The sequence below is a fragment of the Podarcis gaigeae genome (assembly GCF_964106915.1).
Source record: "Podarcis gaigeae genome assembly, chromosome: 14".
NCBI classification, from domain to species: Eukaryota; Metazoa; Chordata; class Lepidosauria; order Squamata; family Lacertidae; genus Podarcis; species Podarcis gaigeae.
Window position 1 is genome coordinate 43,389,147 of NC_139690.1, and position 23,489 is coordinate 43,412,635.

At 46.8% G+C, this 23,489-nt stretch overlaps 1 protein-coding gene across 5 annotated transcripts in view; it reads right to left on the bottom strand.

Annotated features, from left to right (window-relative positions):
* Positions 1–2,205: 2,205 nt before the first annotated feature.
* Positions 2,206–23,489, bottom strand: part of RSPH10B (radial spoke head 10 homolog B) — a 34,987-nt gene continuing 13,703 nt past the window's right edge. For all 5 annotated transcript variants that reach the window (XM_083711388.1, XM_083711387.1, XM_083711386.1 and 2 more), the window contains 11 exons: positions 23,131–23,320; positions 18,210–18,318; positions 16,977–17,056; positions 16,708–16,856; positions 15,243–15,350; positions 13,340–13,516; positions 10,551–10,676; positions 7,141–7,231; positions 6,485–6,610; positions 4,009–4,207; positions 2,206–2,992 (listed from right to left, as the gene is read on the bottom strand). In XM_083711388.1, coding sequence (XP_083567514.1) covers positions 2,779–2,992; positions 4,009–4,207; positions 6,485–6,610; positions 7,141–7,231; positions 10,551–10,676; positions 13,340–13,516; positions 15,243–15,350; positions 16,708–16,856; positions 16,977–17,056; positions 18,210–18,318; positions 23,131–23,320 — 1,569 coding nt within the window. In that variant the 3' untranslated portion in view covers positions 2,206–2,778. The remainder of the gene's footprint in view (positions 2,993–4,008; positions 4,208–6,484; positions 6,611–7,140; positions 7,232–10,550; positions 10,677–13,339; positions 13,517–15,242; positions 15,351–16,707; positions 16,857–16,976; positions 17,057–18,209; positions 18,319–23,130; positions 23,321–23,489) is intronic.

Consider the following 23,489-nt stretch of genomic DNA (forward strand, 5'->3'; position numbering starts at 1 on the left):
GGACAAAATGTTTGTAAAGTTGAGATGATAGCCACCTTCATGAAACAGGGATATCTGACCACATTAGGAAATTAAGGACAGGCTATTCATACCCCACTTTGCACACAGCAACGTCCAAAAAGAAAAAGAAAAAAAGATTGTCTGCATTTGAAACAAAGCCATCATAAATTGCTAGTAGAACTATTGCCCAGATAAAGACACCTTGATTGATCAATCCTCCAAGTTAATCACTTGATCAATTAAATATGCATCAACTACATAGTACAAAAAAACCATTCTAAAAGGGAAAAAATCATTATTCTTCAAAGTTTCATTGCTGTATGCATAATCTCAATGCATATTTACCATCACATGGGAGGAAAAAAGCTTTTCCCATTTCAAACATTAAAAACACTTCTGTTAAAAACATTTTAAAGAACTAAAATCTGTTGCCTGATTAATGTGGGGAAAGGGAACATAGTAAACAGATTTAGATGTTTGAGTTTAGATCAGAGCTTTCTGCTGAATGAGGATGTTTTTGCAATGCCTTAAACCAGACCTGAACTGCAAAGTTGAATGGCAGGCCCCAGCCATGAAGTACTTGACAGCCCCCAGTTACTATTGTTCTAGGCAAGCAGCAGCAGCAGCAACAACAACAGAAATCTAACTTTTTGGGGTGCCAGGTGAATACATTGCATTTGGTTTGGGGGAAGGAAGAAAGATGTGGTGCACTCTAATCTTGTCTATGCTGACAGATGGTTCTGTCCAGGGTGTTGGGGGGAAAAGAGGCTTCATATCACTCAATACCCAACAGAACCTGGGACCTTCTGCCTTCTTCAGCCACTGAGCTGTGCTGCCCTCAAAAATGGAGTCGCCTTCTTAAACAATCCAGCAGTAAAATCAGCAGCAGCTAGGCCCCTGACAACCTTCGAAAACCTCCTCCTAGCAAAAAAAGGGACGCAGTAAAGGGATGGTATCCACAGTATACAAAATACTACCTTACTCCAAAATCCCACGAACCCCCTAGACGCAATCAAAAAACAATGGAGGATGACAAAGGCTATGAGATTAACCCCATTCAATGGACCAGAATGTGGTCTAAACCCCCCTTTAAATCCATATCAATGAAAAGAAAAGAACTCACTCTGAAACTCACCCATAGGTTAATAACGCTAATACGCCCAGGAACCTCACCAAAATGCTGGAGAGGGTGCACCTCCACAGGCACATACCTCCACATGTAGTGGGAGTGCCCCAAAATGCAACTATTCTGGACAACAGCCATACGAGAAATATGTAAAATAACTAAGCAAGTATTAGAAATCACCCCAGAATTGGCCCTACTAAACATCTTCCAAGACAACAATGCCCATTTACACCACAAAGAACTCATAACCCGCCTACTTTCAGCAGCCAAAAACACCATAAACAGACACTGGAGCGACCTGTCAGGAGTAAGCATGGACCAATGGTACCAAAAAGTATGGGAAACAGCCTTACTAGAAAAAATTACCAATAAACTGAAACTGGCACAGGGACAAACAAAAGAAGACGCCTTCACCCCGGTATGGCTCCCCTTTATCACATACACAGCCCAACAGGACAATGACAAAACTCCACCAACAGCATACAAATCAATATGGCTAACCTGATTCAAAAACACCCACCCACCCCACTCACACAAGAAAACAAAGATCACCACAGCCAATCATAAACAACCACACCCTAGGCCAACCCCAACCTCTCACCACCAAAGGAACACAAGTGAATAGCAGAGAACCTACACAAGCGACGCTGACACAAAACCTCACATATATTAAGTACAATAGAAACATCACCACCTGACACCACCCCCACTCACCTTTCCCCCTTTTCTTCCTAATGTCTCAACAAATGAAACTGATCTGTAAAAAAATGTTACTTGGAAAAAAGAGAGACATTGCACATACTTTTGTAAACCAAGAAAATCTTTAATAAAAATACATTTTTTAAAAAATGGAGTTGCCTTGAATTTAATGACTTTACTGATCCCTTACTGCTTTGTATTCCTATGTCAAAGGGGCAGTTTGTGCAACAGAAATGTCAGATAGTGAACAAGTTTTGATGCAATGGTGTTTCTTCCCAGATTACCATTCTGCAAGCCCTGCTTCTGTCTCTTATCTCTAGGTCCTTATCTTCTATACCTTTTTTTTTTTTACATGGAAACACATCTTCAGGATAGCCAAGTTGTGCGAAATAACAACACATACCCTTTATTTTAATCTATATACATTGGTTCAACTGAAGTTACAGAAAGCATCGTAAACATCCCATTCTTGAATCGGAGCTAGAAGAAGCATCTCTATTTTATCAGTGTTGAACTTTTTTTCTAAAAAATGGAAGGGTGTGAGATATTTAAAGTTTGATCTCACCCCTGCACGTTTCTCTTGGAAATAAATGGAAATCCCGTTTCTTTCTTATATTTTTTCCTAGGTGACCCTACCTGGGCATTACACCAGCGGTTTGGATACTTGCAACCCTATGCCTGTCTACTTGCAAGCAAGTCCTCTTGACTTATAGTCTCATGGAACTGCACAGTATTGCAACCAAATGAAAGAAAGGCTTATAGCAGTTATGTTTGAAAGTTCTTTGACAAACCTGGAGGCATCTGGAATTATTCGTGTGCAGTTTTCTTCACAAAGTTATTCAGTTTTATTGCTCCGATATTTATTACCCCTGTAATCCAAAGCTAACATGAATTGCAATGTTTGGATTCTGCATGCCTCGGTACAATAATCTGATATTGTACAGCTGCTCATTTTACGCCTTTTTCTTCTTCTTTCCACCTCCAGTAGTCTTGGTGCTTGGTGGCGCCTGTGGCGAAACAGGGGATTCTTCCTTTGGCGAAGACTGCAGCTGTATCGATGCTTCCTCCAGCTCTCTGCACAAACTTTCCTCCAGCTCCTGAGCTGCTTTTTCTGCTGCAGCTTCTTCTAGCTTTCTGGCTTCCTCTGCCTCCCTCATAGCATTAAGCCTGTGGCCAGAGTGGGGTGGGACAGAAAAGTTGGGAGATCAGAGTCTCTTAAAGCAAAAAGTCGTAACACAGTTCAGAACACGTGAGCCACGAAACAACAAATCCATAAATGGCACCCATAGAAATGTCAGGACGACATCAAGGAGCCATCCCTTATCGAAACAGCCAGCTTCATGTTCAGATGCAAACTTTGCTTAATCATTTTTAATTAATTAATTAAATTAATTTTTATCATTACGGTCACAGACCAGTTCCGGCTCACTTACAATATCAGGAAAATCATAAAACACAACAGAAATATATTGAATTGCAATTGGGTATAACAGAGACAATACAGAAATAGCGGCAGTTAAAAAAATATATTAAATCTTGATCTTTGCTTAATCATAGCAGCCTAAGCAAAGGAAGTAAATTATCCCCTAGTGAAGAAAATTAAAGATGACCAGTGGTACTTGCCATTGTCTTCTTGATTTGAGCATTTTGAGCCTAAGGCTCAAACTTGGAAGTGGCATGATAAGTATGTTCTTTCTCTCAAGTTTCTCATTTTTCCAGATACCCTGTTCACTTTGCTTCGTTAGCTCCATAGATATATTTCATTAAAAATCAAGGCTCATTACAGCTACTTCTAACGCTAAGGCCCAGTTTAGCCTTACATGTGGACATGTAATCTAAATCTGGCATAACAGAAGGCAGCTTCCTATTTTCCACTGCAGACTATAGCAATGAAGGCCCGGTGTTGCCAGCATGTCTCCAATGAAAACAGCCGGGCCATCTAGCAAAGCACCCTGTTTTATGATGGGATAACTCAGTCGGTAGAGCATGAGGCTCTTAACCTCAGGGTCCTTGGTTTGAGCCCCACATTAGGCAAGAGACTCCTGCGTTGCAGGGGGTTGGGCTAGATGACCCTCATGGTCCCTTCCAACTCTTATGATTCTATGAACGCATGTGGCAAGGCTCCTGCCAAATTTGGGAGCAGGTTAGAAACCATAACCCACAAGCAAAAGCTGAAAACTCACTTTGCTTCTTCTTCAGCTTCTTGGATTTTCTTCAGTACAAGGAATTCAGCGTGCCGAATCCTGTTGTCTATAATGGTTTCTTTCACGACTTCCAAGTGTTTGTAGCCGGCAAAGAATTTGTTGACAAAAAAGATGTATATCTGGCTCATCCATAAACCAAGTTTGTCTTTCTGCTCGTTCTTTGCACTTTCAAGGTTATCTGCAAGACGGCGGAGTGAGGGGATGGGAAATAAAATGGAGTTTTAGTTGTAGGGCAGGGGACGGCCAACGAAGCGCCCTCCAGTTATGTGTGATGCCTACAACTGCCATCATCCCTGGCTATTGGCTGTGCTGGCTGAGCATGATGGGCGCTTCTGCAGCAGAGCACCCCCTTTGGCCAACCCCTGTTGTAGGGGAAAGACGATCATAGCTTCATAGCAGAGCACACGCTCAGGATGCAGAAGAACCTATGTGGATCCAAGGGTGGAGGAAGGTGGGGCGGTGGAGATGGAGTAGGCAGGACCAGAATTAAAAGTGGGCTGAGCAACAAATGTGAATTTCACCTTTTGCACGGTGTCAGGTCTGCCTCTAGATCCCAGCTCACAGAGGACCAACGCCCGGTGGATATAATGTACAAAAGTCTTTATTGAAGTTTAGTTTCCATTTCAAAGCTCTGGGTGCGCAGACCCACGTCTTGACGCTAGACCGGCTAAGTCCCCTCTGACTCACTGCTCCACCCACACCAGTTTAAGATTCTAGCCCGGCTCCACCTCCTACGCTGTTCTTTCCTTCGCTGGGTCCTTCTGCCCTCTGGGGTTTCCTCCTTCCTGGACTCCTCTGACGCTGAGCCTCCTGAGTCTTGCCCCTCCCTCCGGCGGGCTTTAGGACCTGGCTCCCTTCCCGGGCTCCCCGCTGTGCCGCGCTCCTGTACATTTGAACTTGGCGCGCGCGCCCAGCCGGTGACTTTCCTTCTGACCGTTTCCCCGCTTCCTGATGTGGCCGTTGCCAAACCTGACTCCTCTCCTCCCTCTGGTGGTGAGGACACTGGTCCCGACTCCTGGGACTCCCCCTCCCCACTGCGCTCTGGTGGAGAAGCTGGTCCTGATTTCCAACTGCTGCTCAGGGACTCCCCGCTGGCCCCTTCCTCCTGGGGCTTCCCCCCTGGAACCCCCCTCGCTCTGGCCACCGGAGCTCCCTTCTGTGAGTCCTCCGATTCGCTAGAGAGGCTTGTGGAATAACTCTGGCCACTGTCACTGCCTGCGCCCCCCTCGTACTCCTCCTCCTCACTCTCCATTTGCTCCCCCTCCTGTGTCTCTCCTTCTGAACCCCTGACACACGGTAAGCTAGTTCCTTTCCGTCCTCCACCCAGGCAAGTGAGCAGCATTATCAGAGTCCAGGGATCCATTCGAACCAGACAAAAGCACCCAAGGAGGATACACAGACCTGACATTTTGCAACCATGCTTTCTTCTAAGGAACCTTCATTTGAATGGTTGTGGGGGTTGTTATTTTGCTATTTTGAAAAATCAGTAATATTTTCTTTTTTTTTTAAAGGAGAGTGCAAAGCAGTCTTAGTGAGGGGTGTATCTCATGAGGTGTATGCCCCCGGGGAGAGTCCTGGCGGGCAGACAGAGATGCATAGAGGGCTGTATTTAGACCCTGGGCCAAAGGTTCCCCATTTGTGCAATACTGTTGGCTTATGGCTTGCAATCCACTGCAAAATTCAAGCACGCTTCGTTTGGGACTTTGCTGTAGGGTCGGAGCAACTTGTCCCGTTGTGAAAGCCTTCAAAAAAGGAAGGTGCAAGTTATTGTGTTCTGGTCTGGTGTTCTTTTACTGCCCTCTTGTGACAGCAGGAAATCTTACAGGAATGTGTACTCAAATACTGCACAATCTGCAGCTCAGGGTGACCCTTCCAAAAAGCAGCACCTCTAGTTAGATTAGATAGAGAAGGGAATGCTTTTCAAATAAATAAAGGCCACCTTATTGTGGATGCCAACCATAGCTGTCAACCTTCCCTTTTTTGGTGGGAAATTCCCTTATTCCAGCGCTGTTTCCTGCCGCTTCCCACTTCTATCTCGGATTCTTAGATATCCCGTAGACTGTCCCCGGACAGGTGAGGCTGCTGATCCCTTATTTTTGAGGCTGCTGATACCTTATTTTTGAGGCGGCCGATATCTTATTTTCAAATCTGAAGTTGACAGCTATGATGCCAACACAATCCAGAAGTAAAGAAACAAAACACCCAGAATATAGGAAAACAAAGAGATATACTAAAAGGACAACATATTTACCTTGCCCAGTGGTTAAATGTGAAAGCAAACAAAATTAATCCTAACAAAGTTTTTTGGAAACTGCATTCTGGGTTATGAAATTGTGTGTGTGTGTGTGTGTGTGCCACACATAAACACACATATATTAATAACAGCAACTCCAAAAATGCAAAAATGATTCTTTACATTGATAAAAAGATGATCCATACCTTCTAGTTTTCTCACCTGCTAATTCCTTCATGGGAGCGCTAAGAATTGACTCTTGCCCTGTTTCCACGCTTGATAGAGACTGAGCTACACTTTCTTCTTTCTCTTCCACGATAGCAGAGAAGGTGACATTAAAACTCATGGCTGAAAGGAAAAAAAGCATCTGCTATATATTTTGGAAAGTCATTTGTCTCTTTGCCTGTTCTCTACGCATTTCGGACACCTCTTAAGTTACCACAACCAAATTTTGCACTATAGTTCTTGAGATAAAGGAGCGAGTTTTTGTCGACTATAACTGGATGCCCTTTTGAATCAAGGTGGTGGTGGGCTGAGCCTTCCTAAACTGCACTGACTTTAAACGCTGGTGTCGAAACTGCACCAAAATGTTTGGTTTATTCATCACCTGTAGAACTCAGCAGGGATCTCAACATAAAGATGCAAGATGAAAACACAAAAAATGCAATAACAGGAACAAACAAACAAAAAACTACAAGAGCCAGTAACACACACAGACACCCCTGTCCCACAAACACATTTAAAATATTACAGGATGTTAAACTGTCAAAGGCCTAGTTGAACCACATTAATTTCAACGCCAGTTTTTCCCTCAGAGCAAAAGAAGATCCTGTACAACAAGGCTCAGATTGGAAGGACCGAAATTTCCAAGGACCCACTCTGAGGAGAGAGACTTTTTTCTTTACTGGGAGATTTTGAACCATGCCGGGATCCTTTGCCCTCTTTTCCTCCATTCTTGCCTTTTCCTTTCTGTGGTAATGAGAAAAAAGATAATAAAAAAATAAAAAATGAGTTGTTGAGTTAGGAGATCGTGTTATTTTCAAAATCTGGTACCGTAATTAAGATAAAACATAAAGCAAAAATAAATATATGCCCAGGTGAGGTTGTTCAAAAACGAGTTCAAGGCAAAGACTCAAGAGAACAGAGTCAATGTTCTTTACTCTTCCATTTATTTTTTTCACAAAATTGAAATGAAATGCATGTAGCTGCTACCCGACTGAATAGGCTTGCCTAAAGAATAATGTTTTAAGCAGGCACTGAAAAGATTACAGCAAAGGTGCCTCTGCCTGATGTCAAGAGGCAGGGAGTTCCAAAGTATAGGTGCTGCCACACTGAGGTCATGCAGGTATACCTACAGCAAGATTCTGTCTGGAAGATGCTTTGGTCATGTGCCCAAGTGGAGGGGATAAGAGGTAAACTAACATTGACTGGGAACCAAATCTCAATGCCCCAACTCAGTGCCCCAATGTCCAGGCCTAACTGCCAGGACTTCCTATGCCACCCACAGAAAGCCTCAGTAAATATCCCCTCAAAAATCTACATTACACCATTCTTCCTGCTCGATACCTGTTTGCACTAGCTCGGCCTACATTGAAAATGGCCTCTTCCACATGCCTACATTTCACTGGGTGCCAGGTCTGAACATTTGCCCTCACATCTACTCTGAACAGAAAAAAGAGTGCAGAGTGCTTCTCTCTACAGCTGAGCACTGTGAAGTCTGCTATAAGTGCCTCCCCAGCTTGAAAGGGGGGTATAATAGGAGGGTGTGCCCCCACCATGTGGGGCCCCTGTTTCTTTTTCTGCTCTTTTGGGTGTAGTAGCCGTTTTTGTGTTATGCCACGCAACCCCGGCGGCCATTTTGCGACTGGCGCCAATAACGTTCCAAACGTGCACAGTCGCCCCAAACGGTTGGTGACCCCCTGCTTCCATCACATGATCACATCAGACAACCTATGAGAAAGCAAGCAGCGGTAGCAACATAATAAACAGATAGCAGTGGCAGAGAATGACAGGCAATTCAACTGCCACAATGCCCAAGAACCTCCAAAATAACCGTCTTCATCATCTTTTGGGAAACTAAGGAGAGGAGTGTAGGCGGGCCTTCCAAGGAAGAGAGTTGCAGAGTTAGGGGGCAACCACTGAAAAGGCCCTTTCCTGGGAACACGGAAAGTGGCTTTGTACTAAGTCAGACATAGGCGCCGACTCCATGGGGCCTGAGGGGGCCCGAGCCCCCTCAAAAATTCGTTTGGGGGGGCTCCGCCCCCCAATAATTTAAGAAAATTATTACCGTATTTTTCCGGCATTCTGCCTCAGGGTCTTACTGCCCACCCTGCTCTGTTTCCTTGCTGTGTTTGCTCAAACGGAACAAAGAGCAGGGAAAGCCCCTCCCCTCCAGGCAGAGGGAAAGCAGAGTGTGTCTCTGTGCTCCGTGCAGGAGAGAGAGAGAGAGCGAGAGAGAGCGCGCGAGCTGGCTGACTTGGGTGGGTAGGTGAGGGAAAACTTTTGCCTTCCTTTCCTCCCTCCTCCTGTTATACCCCTCTCCTGCATTCTTAGCCAGCTGCTTCTCTGCACACCCCTCTCCTGCTCCGTGTCCCTTCTGTGTTTTTCCTTCCCTCCCCACTTAAAATGTGGTTAAAAAGCATGGATCCACATGGATCCTCAGGATCTTTGCATTGGGTCAGCCCAAATTCACCATCAGAGCACATAGCATGTCCATGGCTACAGCCTGCCCCCCCAAAATCACGCACCCACTGTTCCCTGGGGCTGCAATGGTGCAAAAACGTGGTTACAAAACATGGATCCACATGGATCCTCAGGATCTTTGCATTGGGTCAGCCCAAATTCACCATCAGAGCACATAGCATGTCCATGGCTACAGCCTGCCCCCCAAAAATCACGCACCCACTGTTGCCTGGGGCTGCAGTGGTGCAAAAACGTGGTTACAAAACATGGATCCACATGGATCCTCAGGATCTTTGCATTGGGTCAGCCCAAATTCACCATCAGAGCACATAGCATGTCCATGGCTACAGCCTGCCCCCCAAAAATCACGCACCCACTGTTGCCTGGGGCTGCAATGGTGCAAAAACGTGGTTACAAAACATGGATCCACATGGATCCTCGGGATCTTTGCATTGGGTCAGCCCAAATTCACCATCAGAGCACATAGCATGTCCATGGCTACAGCCTGCCCCCCCAAAATCACGCACCCACTGTTGCCTGGGGCTGCAATGGTGCAAAAACATGGTTACAAAACATGGATCCACATGGATCCTCAGGATTTTTGCATTGGGTCATCCCAAATTCACCATCAGATCACATGTCTGTGGCCACAGCATGAAGCACAAAAATGATACATCCACTGTTTCATTCAGAATGTTTTTTTCCCTTGTTTTCCTCCTCTAAAAACGATGTGCGTGTTATGGTCAGGTGCGTGTTATAGAGCGAAAAATACGGTAGTTATATTATGCTTTGTAAAATCACAAAATTATGTTGGTATTTTTTATTTTCCGTGTTTGATGATAGTTACCTTTTAAAATACATTCAGTAATGAGTTAAAACAAATAATTATTACGGTAGTAAAAGAGGCGGCGCGAGTAGTTTTGCTCGGTGCGTGTGACTGGCCCAGCCCCTCTTTCCTTTTCCTCTCTTCTGCTCTCCCGCCGGGCGCCTGAGGGAGAGTTACTTAGCGGTTCTGAGGAGCCGCTGTTGTTTCGGCAGGGGAAAAACCGCCGCCCGCGAACCGCCGAGCTCCCTCTCTCTTTCCAGCCTCTCTCTCTCTCTCTCTCTCTCTCTCTCTCTCTCTCGCTATGGCCAAGGAGGAGGAGAAGCCCTTCAGCCAGTCTATGGCCGAGTGGCGGAGGTTCATCTACAACCCCAACAGCGGCGAGTTCCTGGGGCGAAGGGCCAAGAGCTGGGGTGAGGAGGGCGAGCGAGCGCGCGCACGGAGAAGGGAGGGGAGGGGGCGGCAGGCACGAGGGGCGGTGGGAGGCGAGGCGCGGCGGGCACTTGCCTTGCCCACCACGCATCTCTCTCCTTCTCGGTCTCTCTCCCTCCCTCAGCTGGCGAGGGGGCCACGAGGCGGGCGGCAGCAGCAGCAACGGGCCGGGAGCGGATCTTATAAAACTTCCCGGGGCAGGACCCCGGTATGGGCCCCCCCAATATTTTTTATAAGTCGGCGCCCCTGAAGTCAGACAGCAGCTCTCTGCGATTTCAAGCAAGAATCTCTCCAAGTCCTTCCTGGACCTGGGACCTCGAAACAGCCATTATTCTTCATCACCCCACTGACCTCAGACTTCTTTCCCTTGCCAACATCCACAAAATGCACAATCTTGCTTGTGGAAGCCTTGACATGCTGGGTTTCTGTGGTCTCAGTGCTTGTTTCGCCACTGCTTAGACTTCTGGTTTGAACAGACTGATAATTTTAAAAGAACAGAAGAAAATAAGAGCAATACTGTAGTTGGTTGGAGGTGCTATGTGGGGGGCGGGATAAAAGACACTTGCACGCACACACACCCCCAAAAGAAAACACCCCTCTGAACTCCAGTTAGCGGTATTGTGCTTTACAGATATGCAAACACATAGGTCTAGATCAAGGACTCAGCCACACTGGCAAAGAAAAAGTGCTTTATATGTTTTGTTTATGCAGAGAGCCAGTGTGGTGTAGTGGTTAAGAGCGGTGGACTCATAATCTGATGAACCGGGTTCGATTCCCCACTCCTCCACATGCAGCTGCTGGGTGACCTCGGGCCAGTCACACTTCTCTGAAGTCTCTCAGCCCCACTCACCTCACAGAGTGTTTGTTGTGGGAGAGGAAGGGAAAGGAGAATGTTAGCCGCTTTGAGACTCCTCAAAGGGAGTGAAAGGCGGGATATCAAATCCAAACTCTTCCTCTTCTTCTTCTTCTTCTAACACAGTGGCACCAGATGGTGCTGTGGAGCTCCATTTTTGCCAAACCGATTTCTCATACAAAGTTTACAACGCGTTTAACTGAAACGCTTCTTTGATGTGTCTAGATCCAGCACCAGAACTTCATTTCTGAGCGTGGTCACATCCACACCATACTTTTAAAGCACACGGCTTCCCCCAAAGAATTATGGCAACTGTAGTTTGAGAAGTGTGCTGTGAACTGTGGCTCTGTGAGGGTTGAACTATAGTTCCCAGAAGAACCCATGAGCTTTAAATGTGCTTTAAATGAATGATGCTGATGTGGCCTTTGTCCATCAAGCCCAGCATTGCCTAGAAGCATAATAGAATTACAGAGCTGGGACCATGAAGGTCATCTAGTCCAACCCCCCTGCAATGAAGGAATCTTTGGCCCAACGTGGGGCTCGAACCCACAGCCTTGAGGTTAAGAGCCTCATGCTCTACCGACTGAGCTTCCAGGTTTTCAGGCAGAAGTATTTCCCGTCATCTGATTTTTTAAAAACTGAACCTGTGACATTCTACAAAAAAAACTCTGTGTCCTATCACTGAGTTAACAGTCACCTTTTAAAAATTAGGACCCTTGTGATGTTGCCTGTCCTTTGCCTCCACAATGGGCTCGTTCCATGAGTCCTTGTGTCCTGGTGGCAGAGGAAACTTGCACTGTCCTCGTGTGACCAGTTCCCCCGCCCCCCGTTCTCCAGTCAGTGCCATTTGGTGTTTATTGATATCATAGTTCCTCAGAACTGCTAGTGCTTTGGCCCCCAGGAGTCTTACCACCAGAGGAACATAGGAAGCCCCCTTACCCCCAAAGGCAGACCACTGGTCAATCTAGCTCAGGGTTAACCCTACCCCTGAGCTGCCAGCAACTTCTAACCCTAAGGTCCAGCGAAGTCAAAACAAGATTGTGTTCATGAATATAGCCTTAAACTCCTTTTCGTTCCCAGAAGATGTTGAGTGGTAGAATTCACATAAGGGGCCTGTTGTTGTTGGCCTCTGTCTGTCTCAGGAGACAATGGAATAATGCGCCTTGGGGTTGAGGACAAGCTGTTGGGTGGCTGCAGCGCCTGCTGTGGCTGTGAAGACCGATACCGGAGAGACATGTTTTGTTGCAGCTGGGGCAGATGACGGTGTCCAGCTGCGTTGCTGCAGATGCACCATGGTGTTTCTTCTCTCTGCGGTCTTCCCAGTGGCCGTTTCTCCTCTCATCACTGCTATGGATACACGACTTGACTGCCTGTCTCCAGGCACTGCGGTCGTCCGCGAGGGATTCCCACATGGCGGAGTTGACGTTGCCAGCCTTCGTGTCATGTTTGCTGACATCTTTGTAATGCAGAGCAGGCCTGCCGATTGGGCTGGTTTCAGAAGCCAGCTCCCCGTAGAGCACGTCCCTGGGGATACTACCATCTTCCATTCTGTGGACATGAGCAAACTGGCATAGACGTCACTAAGGTAAAGGTAAAGGTACCCCTGCCCGTACGGGCCAGTCTTGACAGACTCTGGGGTTGTGCGCCCATCTCACTCAAGAGGCCAGGGGCCAGCGCTGTCCGGAGACACTTCCGGGTCACGTGGCCAGCGTGACAAAGCTGCATCTGGTGAGCCAGAGCTGCACACGGAAACGCCGTTTACCTTCCCGCTGGTAAGCGGTCCCTATTTATCTACTTGCACCCGGAGGTGCTTTCGAACTGCTAGGTTGGCAGGCGCTGGGACCGAGCAGCGGGAGCGCACCCCGCCGCAGGGATTCGAACCGCCGACCTTTCGATCGGCAAGTCCTAGGCGCTGAGGCTTTAACCCACAGCGCCACCTGCGTCCCGATGACGTCACTAAGACAGGAGTGCAAATCTGCTGGGAATGTGGACTTGAGAGAACACACTGTTGTTGGGAATTCTGTCTGGCCATGTGATGCCCCAATCCTTCTGATGTGGAAGGCGTTGAGGCGCTGTTGTTCCTGACGGTTGTAAGGGGCCAACGTACCCTGTCAAACCTGCCCCCTCTTTGAAGATCCTAAGTTTGCTTGATATGTCTGGCTTCCGTTCCGGAAAGTGCCCAAACTCAATTTGGGAGGCCAGCAAACCTCGTGAAAGGCTGCTGCTGCATTTAACTCATCCCTTACCTGTAGCGAAGAGAGTCAATGTTTACGCTCTGAGAACTAACCTGACCAGAGGACAAGTCCTGAGCCAAAGGAGGCCCAGCAGCCGGGTCTATGAACTCATCTGTTCTGAAGGAACTTGTTGAACGACTGGATTCTTCTGCTTGCTGTTTCAGCATCTCATCGGTGACGTACAACAGGGCACAGTCCAGCAGAGCTTCAAAAAACTCCAGGAAAACAAGCTGTAGCACAACAAAGGAAGAAAAGAACAAGTCACTTCTAATCGACAAGATCAAAGGCTCCTCCAGGCATCTTTTTATTGCACATTACTTATGATTAACGAGTCATGCCCACTTTCAGTACCGTTTGTACCTGCGAACGTTCTGGGATGGACATGTTGCTTCTTTTCCAACCAGTGCATGTCTTTCCTGCTGAAATCCACTTACTTTTTAGTCCACAAAAGTTCTGGTTTATTTTTGTCCTTCTTCTGTTGCACTACAGCCCCTCCAGACAGCAACAATTTGGCTGCACTGGAGAAGCGCTGCAGAACAAACTAAATCAGAATAAATCCACTTCTAATCCACCAAGAACATGTGGTAAAATATTCCTGGAGGGGTCCTAACTAGGGATCTGTGGAAGGGCTGAGCTGCAAGCAGCTGTCAGAGAGGAGCCAGGTCAGCAATTGTGTTAGGCGTTCGAACCAGAAGTCAGCGCTGAGGAACGCGCCAAAACACACAGGAGGTAGGACAATCATTGTTGCTCAGGGATGCAGCATGACCAGGAAATTCTTCATAGCCCTTTCCAACCTGGGAGGGTCCAATGAGAAGCCTGGATGGGTGGAGCCAATCTGGAGTCTGAGATTACTTCACTGTGGGTTCCAGTGATGGACCTGCAAGAGGTCTCACATCACTGAGTTACTGCTTGTTGTCAGTTCTACCAATTAATTGGGGAGGGGGGCTAGTTGTTTGCAGGATGTGAAATACAGTGGGGCAGCTTCAGGGGCAAGGATCTGAAAGCAAACTCAGGGGTCAGCAATTTTTTTCAGCAAGGGGCTGGTCCACTGTCCCTCAGACCTTGGGGGGGGCGGACTATATTTTTTTTGGGGGGGAACGAATTCCTATGCCCCACAAATAACCCAGAGATGCATTTTAAATAAAAGCACACATTCTATCTACTCATGTAAAAACACCAGGCAGGCCCCACAAATAACCCAGAGGTGCATTTTAAATAAAAGGACACATTCTGCTCATGTAAAAACACACCGATTGGTCTGGATCTGGCCCCTGTGCCTCAGTTTGCCTACCCATGTCTTAGCACCATTAACAAACTACAGCCCCCCGATTACTTTGAGGAAAGCCAAGGCTGTTTAAAGTGGTATTAAATGTATGGCCAAAATGTATGTTTAAAGTGCTTTAAATCTATGGCCAAACCATGGCTAAGCATGAACAGGCAAGTGTGCAAGAACTCGGGAGGAAAATCGCACCCTGGGCCTTAGTTTGCCTACCCATGGGCTATCTGGTTGCTGACAGGTACGCTGTTTCCTTGCAAAGCTCTCGAGGCAACGCAGGAATCATGGCCCTCACTCTGATTGCCTCATCATGGCAGCACCACATGATGACATGGCATCATAACGACGCCAAATCAGAGTGAGGACCATGCTTCTGGATCTTTGTGGTAGAAGGGGGAATGACACCTGGTGGGCAATTGTTGCTGGCCAGATCATGGAAGAGACGGCAGTTTAAATTCACTCACCCAAAGTCCCACTTGGAGTGGCTCAGCTGTACGTTAGAATCTTATATGACTCATCATATTAACTAGCAAAAGCTTTTGTTCTTAAACAAAGTTCCTTCTGGGCGAAGGACAGTCCAAGCCCCAACCAGCTGCTGAAGTGGGTTGGCTCTTTTCAGTATAGCTGCAGAAATTTACACCCAGACCATATTTCCCCACGCTTTCCCGAAATACATATACCTCATGTTCTAAGTTAGTGTCATCTCCATCACGCACACAAGGGCTATCTTTGGCCAGTATATTCACAATTTTGGTAGCGGTTAATTGCTTGCTTACGAGTCTTAAATCCTAGAGATTGAAGCAACAACAAGAAAATGGTTCGTGTTATCCAAATTTCTTAATCCTCATTTGGCACATGCTGCTACCTAGTTCACGTTCTCCCAAACAATACATGGGCCAAATTTTTCAATGTTGTTCTCCAGCTGAGTAATGTGTTAAAAAGGCAAAAGCTACAATAAGCTGTAAATACGGAGGCATATATTTGTGAAAACACGCCAAAATGCATTATATTAGGTTAATGCATAATTAGGTGTGGAAGATTCCCTGGTCCTGAATGGGGTAACTGTGCCCCTGAAGGACAAGGTGCGCAGCCTGGGAGTCATTTTGGACTCACAGCTGTCCATGGAGGCACAGGTCAAATCTGTGTCCAGGGCAGCTGCTTACCAGCTCCATCTGGTACGTAGGCTGAGACCCTTTCTGCCTGCGGACTGTCTCACCAGAGTGGTGCATGCTCTGGTTATCTCCCGCTTGGACTACTGCAATGCACTCTACGTGGGGCTACCTTTGAAGGTGACTCGGAAACTACAACTAATCCAGAATGCGGCAGCTAGACTGGTGACTGGGAGCGGCCGCCGAGACCATATAACACCGGTCTTGAAAGACCTACATTGGCTCCCAGTATGTTTCCGAGCACAATTCAAAGTGTTGGTGCTGACCTTTAAAGCCCTAAACGGCCTCGGTCCAGTATACCTGAAGGAGCGTCTCCACCCCCATCATTCTGCCCAGACGCTGAGGTCCAGCGCCGAGGGCCTTCTCCCGGTTCCCTCATTGCGAGAAGCAAAGCTACAGGGAACCAGGCAGAGGGCCTTCTCGGTAGTGGCGCCCACCCTGTGGAACGCCCTTCCAGCAGATGTCAAAGCGATAAACAACTACCTGACATTCAGAAGACATCTTAAGGCAGCCCTGTTCAGGGAAGTTTTTAACGTGTGATTTTACTGTATTTTTGGTTTTTATGGAAGCCTCCCAGAGTGGCTGGGGAGGCCCAGCCAGATGGGCGGGGTATAAATAATAAATTATTATTATTATTATTATTATTTGTGAAAATGTGTATATTAGGCCCGCCATTGCATACAAAAAATGAAAAAATTGTATACAATTGCATAGCATGAGAAATTTGTGATAAAATATTGATAAATTTTCATGGGGGCTTTTTAAATAAATAAAAAAAATAACGAACTGATGTGGAAATGCAGAGAATGGAAGACAGGAAAAATGAGAACCTGTGATGAACCAACACTGACAGATAACATCCGTCGCTAACAAGACCCGAAATAGTGCTTGGCAGGGGGTTGGACTCGATGGCCCTTGTGGTCTCTTCCAACTCTATGATTCTATGATTCTATGAAATCCTTGAGATGGTGATTACTTTCAGCATCCAGAGGAAGTGCCTCATCTTCATGGTCGGTTCGTACGGAGCAACAGGATTTGGTCGACAAAAGGACCTGAATATCTCCCAACACTTGTCAATGTAGTTGATTGCGTAGACTGTTTGTTGCCGATCGCTGAACAAGATACCTGCAGAGACAAATGGGGGGCAGGGGGGAGCCAGAGGATGAAAAAGGCCCAAACATCTGTGCATAAATGACTGAGAAATCTGGGGAAATGTAGGAAACCAAACCAAAATGCATAGCCTACCTTTTATTTGGCAGGCGTTAGGACAGATATTCTTGACCATCAACTTGCAGAAGCACTTGAAGAGGCGGGGACTTGTATTGCTGGAGTTAAAACAGAAATTCGATATAGCAGTTGTTATGTACTGAAGTTCTCTCCCTGGGCCAGCAGGGGGATACTGTAGATAGTTATGCAAATAAGGGATCGAAAGTGATGTTCAGTGATTGGATAGTTTTAGAAAATTGTTACAGTTACGTTGTACTGGAGCTCTATATAAGCAGGCTGACTGAACCCTTCAGTTCAGTTCTGTTGTGGCCTCTGAATAAACAAGAGCTGTTTGAAGAATCGCTGTGTCGTCTGATATGTTCACCCACAACTTAACAACAGTCACTACTGCGATATGCGGAGGAAACAGGTTTCAGAAATTCAGAAGAGATTGCATTTTAGAGTTAGGTGTTATAGGGCTGCAGTTTTTCATCAGCTAATTGGTTTGGTTAATTTTGTTTTGTTTTGTTGTTTTTAAACTATGTTGACTATTTATGGATCCAAAAACAATATTTTTAAAAAAACCATCTCTCCCTAATCCAGAAGATGGGAGTTGGGCATTGTATCTGAAGTAACGTCCAAACAACGTTCTAAGTTCCTGTTGTGGACAACCGTTTATATAGAAGGCAATCAACAGTTTACATTAAGTAAAAGGTTTTATAATGTTCTTTGTCTTCATTCTAAGACCATATATAATAAAGCCATACCAGTCAGTTTCAAAAGAGTCTTTATGCTTCAAACCTTGTGCCCGTTTTACTTTATTATATATATTATTTTGTGTGTCTCTGTGTGTACATATTATATGTTGGAAGAATCAAATAAATCATTTTAAAAACTGAATTGAACATTCATTCCAATTTGTTTGCAGGGAAGTTCCATGACAAACATTAATCCTGATTTGCTTGTGGAGTGTTTGTACATCTTCCCATTAATCATTTGCTCATTCAACACTTTTCAAGGCAATTACCTGTCACTTTCCAAAATTCTAGAAGTCTATTTTTCAGAAATGGATTTTTTTTTACCTAGGGCAACACAGCACTTTAATCTACTTTAATGGCACAATTCTAATTATCCAATATACACTTGAACCCCTCCAGCAACCTACTGACAGCCTGGAGGTGCCTTGTGTTGAGATTTTAAACTGGTGACTTTTCAGCAAACTATTCTCAGGTTCGGCGCTACCTTAGCTAATGAACTAGGCAAGCCACTTACTCAAACTCCTTATGATAGATGTGGAAGGACAAATAGATGAGATATGTCAAAAACATTCGGAGTAGCAAAGTCTCATATGGAGAGTGAATCTCTTCAAGTAATGTTTTATCTGAAAAACAAACAGAAACACTGTACTGTATACAGTGGGCAATGCAGAGGTAGAGTTCTAACTTGAGTTGTTGTTTTTTAGGTCAACTTGTTTTCATTCCTGACTTTAATTGAAAATCTTGGTGTGTATTTTAAGTTTTATGTAATTAATTACAATGGTACCTTGGGTTACATACGCTTCAGGTTACAGACTCCGCTAACCCAGAAATAGTGCTTTAGGTTAAGAACTTTGCTTCGGAATGAGAACAGAAATCGTGCTCTGGTGGCGCGGCAGCAGCTGAAGGCCCCATCAGCTAAAGTGGTGCTTGAGGTTAAGAACACTTTCAGGTTAAGAACAGACCTCCGGAATGAATTAAGTACTTAACCCGAGGTACCACTGTATACAGTATTTTTTGCTCTATAAGACTCACTTTTTCCCTCCTAAAAAGTAAGGGGAAATGTGTGTGCATCTTAATGAGCGAATGCAGGCTGCGCAGCTATCCCAGAAGCCAGAACAACAAGAGGGATTGCTGCTTTCGCTGCGCAGCGATCCCTCTTGCTGTTCTGGCTTCTGAGATTCAGAATATTTTTTTCTTGTTTTCCTCCTCAAAAAACTAGGTGCTTCTTGTGGTCTCGTGCGTCTTATAGAGCGAAAAATACGGTAATTATTTTAAGGTAAGACATTCTGAATACTGGCTTATGCCATGCACATAAAACAGTTATATCCCTTCCATCCAGTATGGATTACCGGCTACACTAACTGAACCATAGCAAGAGAACTGTACCAGAAGTTAAGTCATAATATGAGGCTCACCCCACGCGGTGGTGGCGTGTGCCCATTGGGACTGGTAGGGCAGAAGCAAGGGAGACCAACAGCAGGTGAAGCCAGAGCCAACGACAGGCAGGATCCAACCCCCTGATTGGGACATGTGGGGTGACTGTGTGTGTGTGTACACACGCAAACCTAAGGCTTTGCTTAAACTTGTGGAGGCTCTTCCATTTACCGCCACACCATGATTTAGTGACACATGCGAACTGGGCCAATCATTGAACTTCAACGTAAGGCGTTGGCTTCATTAAGTTGCAAATGGGCTATTTACCCATGCTTATTGGTTGCTGCTCTGCCACTACTAAAATAACATGGACAGTCTATTCTATCATAAGGACTGCGTGCTGCTTGCTGCCTGCTGCCCAGGAGGACTCCCCTGAGTGAGTGCCTGAGGGCCCTGCTCCTTCCTGCCACTTAACATCTGGCCTGGGGCGGGGCCTGAAGCCTCATAAGGACTGCGTGCTGCTTGCTGCCTGCTGCCCAGGAGGACTCCCCTGAGTGAGTGCTTGAGGGCCCTGCTCTTGCCACTTACCACCTGGCCCAGGGCGAGGCCTGACAGGCCTCACTAGGACAGTGTTACTGCAGGAGGGGCACAGAGTGTTTTTAAAATGTTTTTTAAAAAATTCTTTTGGATTTTTTGTATGTGGGGGGTGGGGGTGGGATGGATGTTTGGTTGGGTTTAGGGAATTATTTTTTTTATTTTGATGTTTTTGTAATTTTTACATTTTTTTGTTTGTATTGTTTTATTGGTTTTGTTTGTTTGTATAAGTTGTTATTTTGTTCTTAGGGGGAGGGGTCAAGGCTACCGGAGAGTGGGCCCCAGCCCACAAAATGGCTGGGGCATGTTCCACAGGGGGGAATGCACTGGGACAACCGATCTCAGTGATCACGGGTAGGAGGAGGAGTTACGCTAAGACCAGACCATGTCATTACAGAGGAGGCAGGTTTAGTCGTTGTCTGAGGACTATCCCTGCCTCCGGGTCTGGTCCTGACCGGATGGATACTAGAATCAGCAAGGGATACCCACATGACCTGAAGGTGCTGCTGTGCAATGCCAGGTCAATGATTCATAAGACCACTGCCATCCATGACTTGATCATGGATGGAGGACTTGACCTGGCATGTGTAACAGAGACTTGGTTGGATGAAGCAGATGGGCCTGTCCTTGCCGCTGCTTGTCCACCAGGTTTCTCTTACGCACAGCAACCCAGGTCATGTGGGCGGGGAGGGGGGGTTGCAGTGATTTTTAGAAAGTCATTAGTTTGCACCAGGCGTCCTATTGGGAAGACCCAGTTTTCTGAGTGCATGTTCTAGAAGTTGGGCAATAGGGGCAGTACAGGATTCCTTTTGGTGTACCGACCTCCCCGCTGCACCAAGGATTCCCTGCCCGAGCTGCTTCAGGTCGTGGCGGATGTTCTCCTGGAGACACCTAGCTTGGTCGTCCTAGGGGATTTTAACATCCATGCCGACACGACCTTACAAGGGGCAGCTCGGGACTTCGTGGAAAGCATGGCCTCCATGGGGCTGTCCCTGAATAAGTCTGGCCCAACCCATAGCCGCGGACATGCCTTGGACCTGGTGTTTACCTCTATGGATGTTGGTGATCTGACACTAAGTAAAAGTGAAACAAAAGAAGTGCCATGGTCAGATCACTTCCTGGTGCAACTGGACTTCTCTGCGACCCATCCCCTCTGCAGGGAGGTGGGACCAATTCGGATGGTCCGCCCCCGCCACTTAATGGATCCAAATGGTTTCCAGAGAGTGGTAGGGGATGCTTTATCCCATGTTGATGGCCTTTCAGCTGATTCCCTGGTGGCCCACTGGAATGCGGAGTTAACCAGGGCTATTGACTGTTTGGCTCCGAAGCGCCCTCTCCGATTGCATGGAGCCCGGAGAGCCCCGTGGTTTTCCACGGATCTGAGGGCAATGAAACAATTGTTGAGACGGCTAGAGCGCCGGTGGCGGATAACTCATTCTGAATCTGACCGGACACAGGTTAGAGCTCAACGTCGAGCCTACCAAGTGGCGATAGCAACGGCGAAGAAGAATTTCTTCACCGCCTCTATTGCATCTGCAGAAAACAGCAGCAGGAGACTTTTTCAGGTGGTTCACAATTTAGCGGAACCACCTGCAACATCGGGGCCCAGTACGGGCCACATATTCTCCTGCAATGATTTTGCAAAGTTTTTTGCAGATAAAATCGCTCAGATTCGGGAAGAAGTAGACTCCACTGTGGGAGCAGGGCCAGGGCGGGAGAGTGCTAGAGTTCTGTCTAGTCAAGTTGAGTGGGATCAATTCCAATCTGTTACCTCCGAGGATGTGGACAGGCTGCTTGGACGAGTGAAACCAACCACCTGTCTCCTGGATCCTTGCCCATCCTGGCTTATAAAAGCTAGCCGGGAAGGACTGGGCGATGGGCTTCATGGGGTGGTGAATGCTTCCCTCCGTGAGGGAGCCTTCCCAGACCCACTGAAAGAGGCGGTTATTAAACCGCTTCTTAAAAAACCATCTTTAGATGCGGCCACAATGGCCAACTATCGCCCAGTCTCAAATCTTCCATTCTTGGGCAAGGTGATAGAGCGAGCGGTTGCCGAACAATTCCAGGCACGCCTGGAAGAAGCGGACCATTTGGATCCCTTCCAGTCGGGATTCAGGCTTCATCATGGGACTGAAACTGCCTTGGTCGCACTGGTTGATGATTTCCGGCGGGCTAGGGACAAAGGTGAGAGCTGTTTCCTAGTTCTGCTGGATCTCTCAGCGGCGTTTGATACCATCGACCATAACATCCTTCTGGACCGTCTTGAGGGGCTGGGAGCTGGGGGCACTGTCCTACAGTGGTTCCGCTCCTTCCTCCTGGGCCGTGTTCAGAAAGTGGTGGTGGGGGATGAGTGTTCAGACCCCTGGGCTCTCACTTGTGGGGTGCCTCAGGGTTCTGTCCTCTCCCCCATGCTTTTCAACATCTACATGCGGCCGCTGGGAGAGATCATCAGGAGGTTTGGGCTGGGTGTTCATCAGTATGCAGATGATACCCAGCTCTACCTCTCTTTTAAATCAGAACCAGTGAGGGCAGTGAAGGTCCTGTGTGAGTGTCTGGAGGCGGTTGGAGGATGGATGGCGGCTAACAGATTGAGGTTGAATCCTGACAAGACAGAAGTACTGTTTCTGGGGGACAGGAGGCGGGCAGGTGTGGAGGATTCCCTGGTCCTGAATGGGGTAACTGTGCCCCTGAAGGACCAGGTGCGCAGCCTGGGAGTCATTTTGGACTCACAGCTGTCCATGGAGGCACAGGTCAAATCTGTGTCCAGGGCAGCTGTTTACCAGCTCCATCTGGTACGTAGGCTGAGACCCTATCTGCCTGCGGACTGTCTCGCCAGAGTGGTGCATGCTCTGGTTATCTCCCGCTTGGACTACTGCAATGCACTCTACGTGGGGCTACCTTTGAAGGTGACTCGGAAACTACAACTAATCCAGAATGCGGCAGCTAGACTGGTGACTGGGAGCGGCCACCGAGACCATATAACACCGGTCTTGAAAGACCTACATTGGCTCCCAGTATGTTTCCAAGCACAATTCAAAGTGTTGGTGCTGACCTTTAAAGCCCTAAACGGCCTCGGTCCAGTATACCTGAAGGAGCGTCTCCACCCCCATCATTCTGCCCGGACGCTGAGGTCCAGCGCCGAGGGCCTTCTGGCGGTTCCCTCATTGCGAGAAGCAAAGTTACAGGGAACCAGGCAGAGGGCCTTCTCAGTAGTGGCGCCCACCCTGTGGAACGCCCTTCCAGCAGATGTCAAAGCGATAAACAACTACCTGACATTCAGAAGACATCTTAAGGCAGCCCTGTTCAGGGAAGTTTTTAATGTGTGATATTTTACTGTATTTTTGGTTTTTATGGAAGCCGCCCAGAGTGGCTGGGGAGGCCCAGCCAGATGGGCGGGGTATAAATAATAAATTATTATTATTATTATTATTATTATTATTATTATTATTATTATTAGGAATGCAAACCATTCAGGATCCTATCCATGTCGGCAAGCGTAAGGTTACAGTGGTGGAATCTGCAGTCCTTTAGAAATCGCCAGAACTGAAGCTTCGTCATCAGGAAAGTGTTATCAAGAGAATGGTCATATCCTAAGCTGCTGTAGAAGGTGTAGATTCGCCTCAGTTCCGAGATATATCTCAGTACAGCAAACTCTGTCTGGAGACAAATATATATAGTTTTCTATAGAAAATCGGTAATAAAAAAGTGTAAGTATTTTGTCGTATTAAATAAGCTAGATATGTATAATAAAATATTTTTGTATTTATATACCTCATATTTATTAATATTTGCCAGTCTGACTTATTAATGAAGCTCTTTGGGGAAA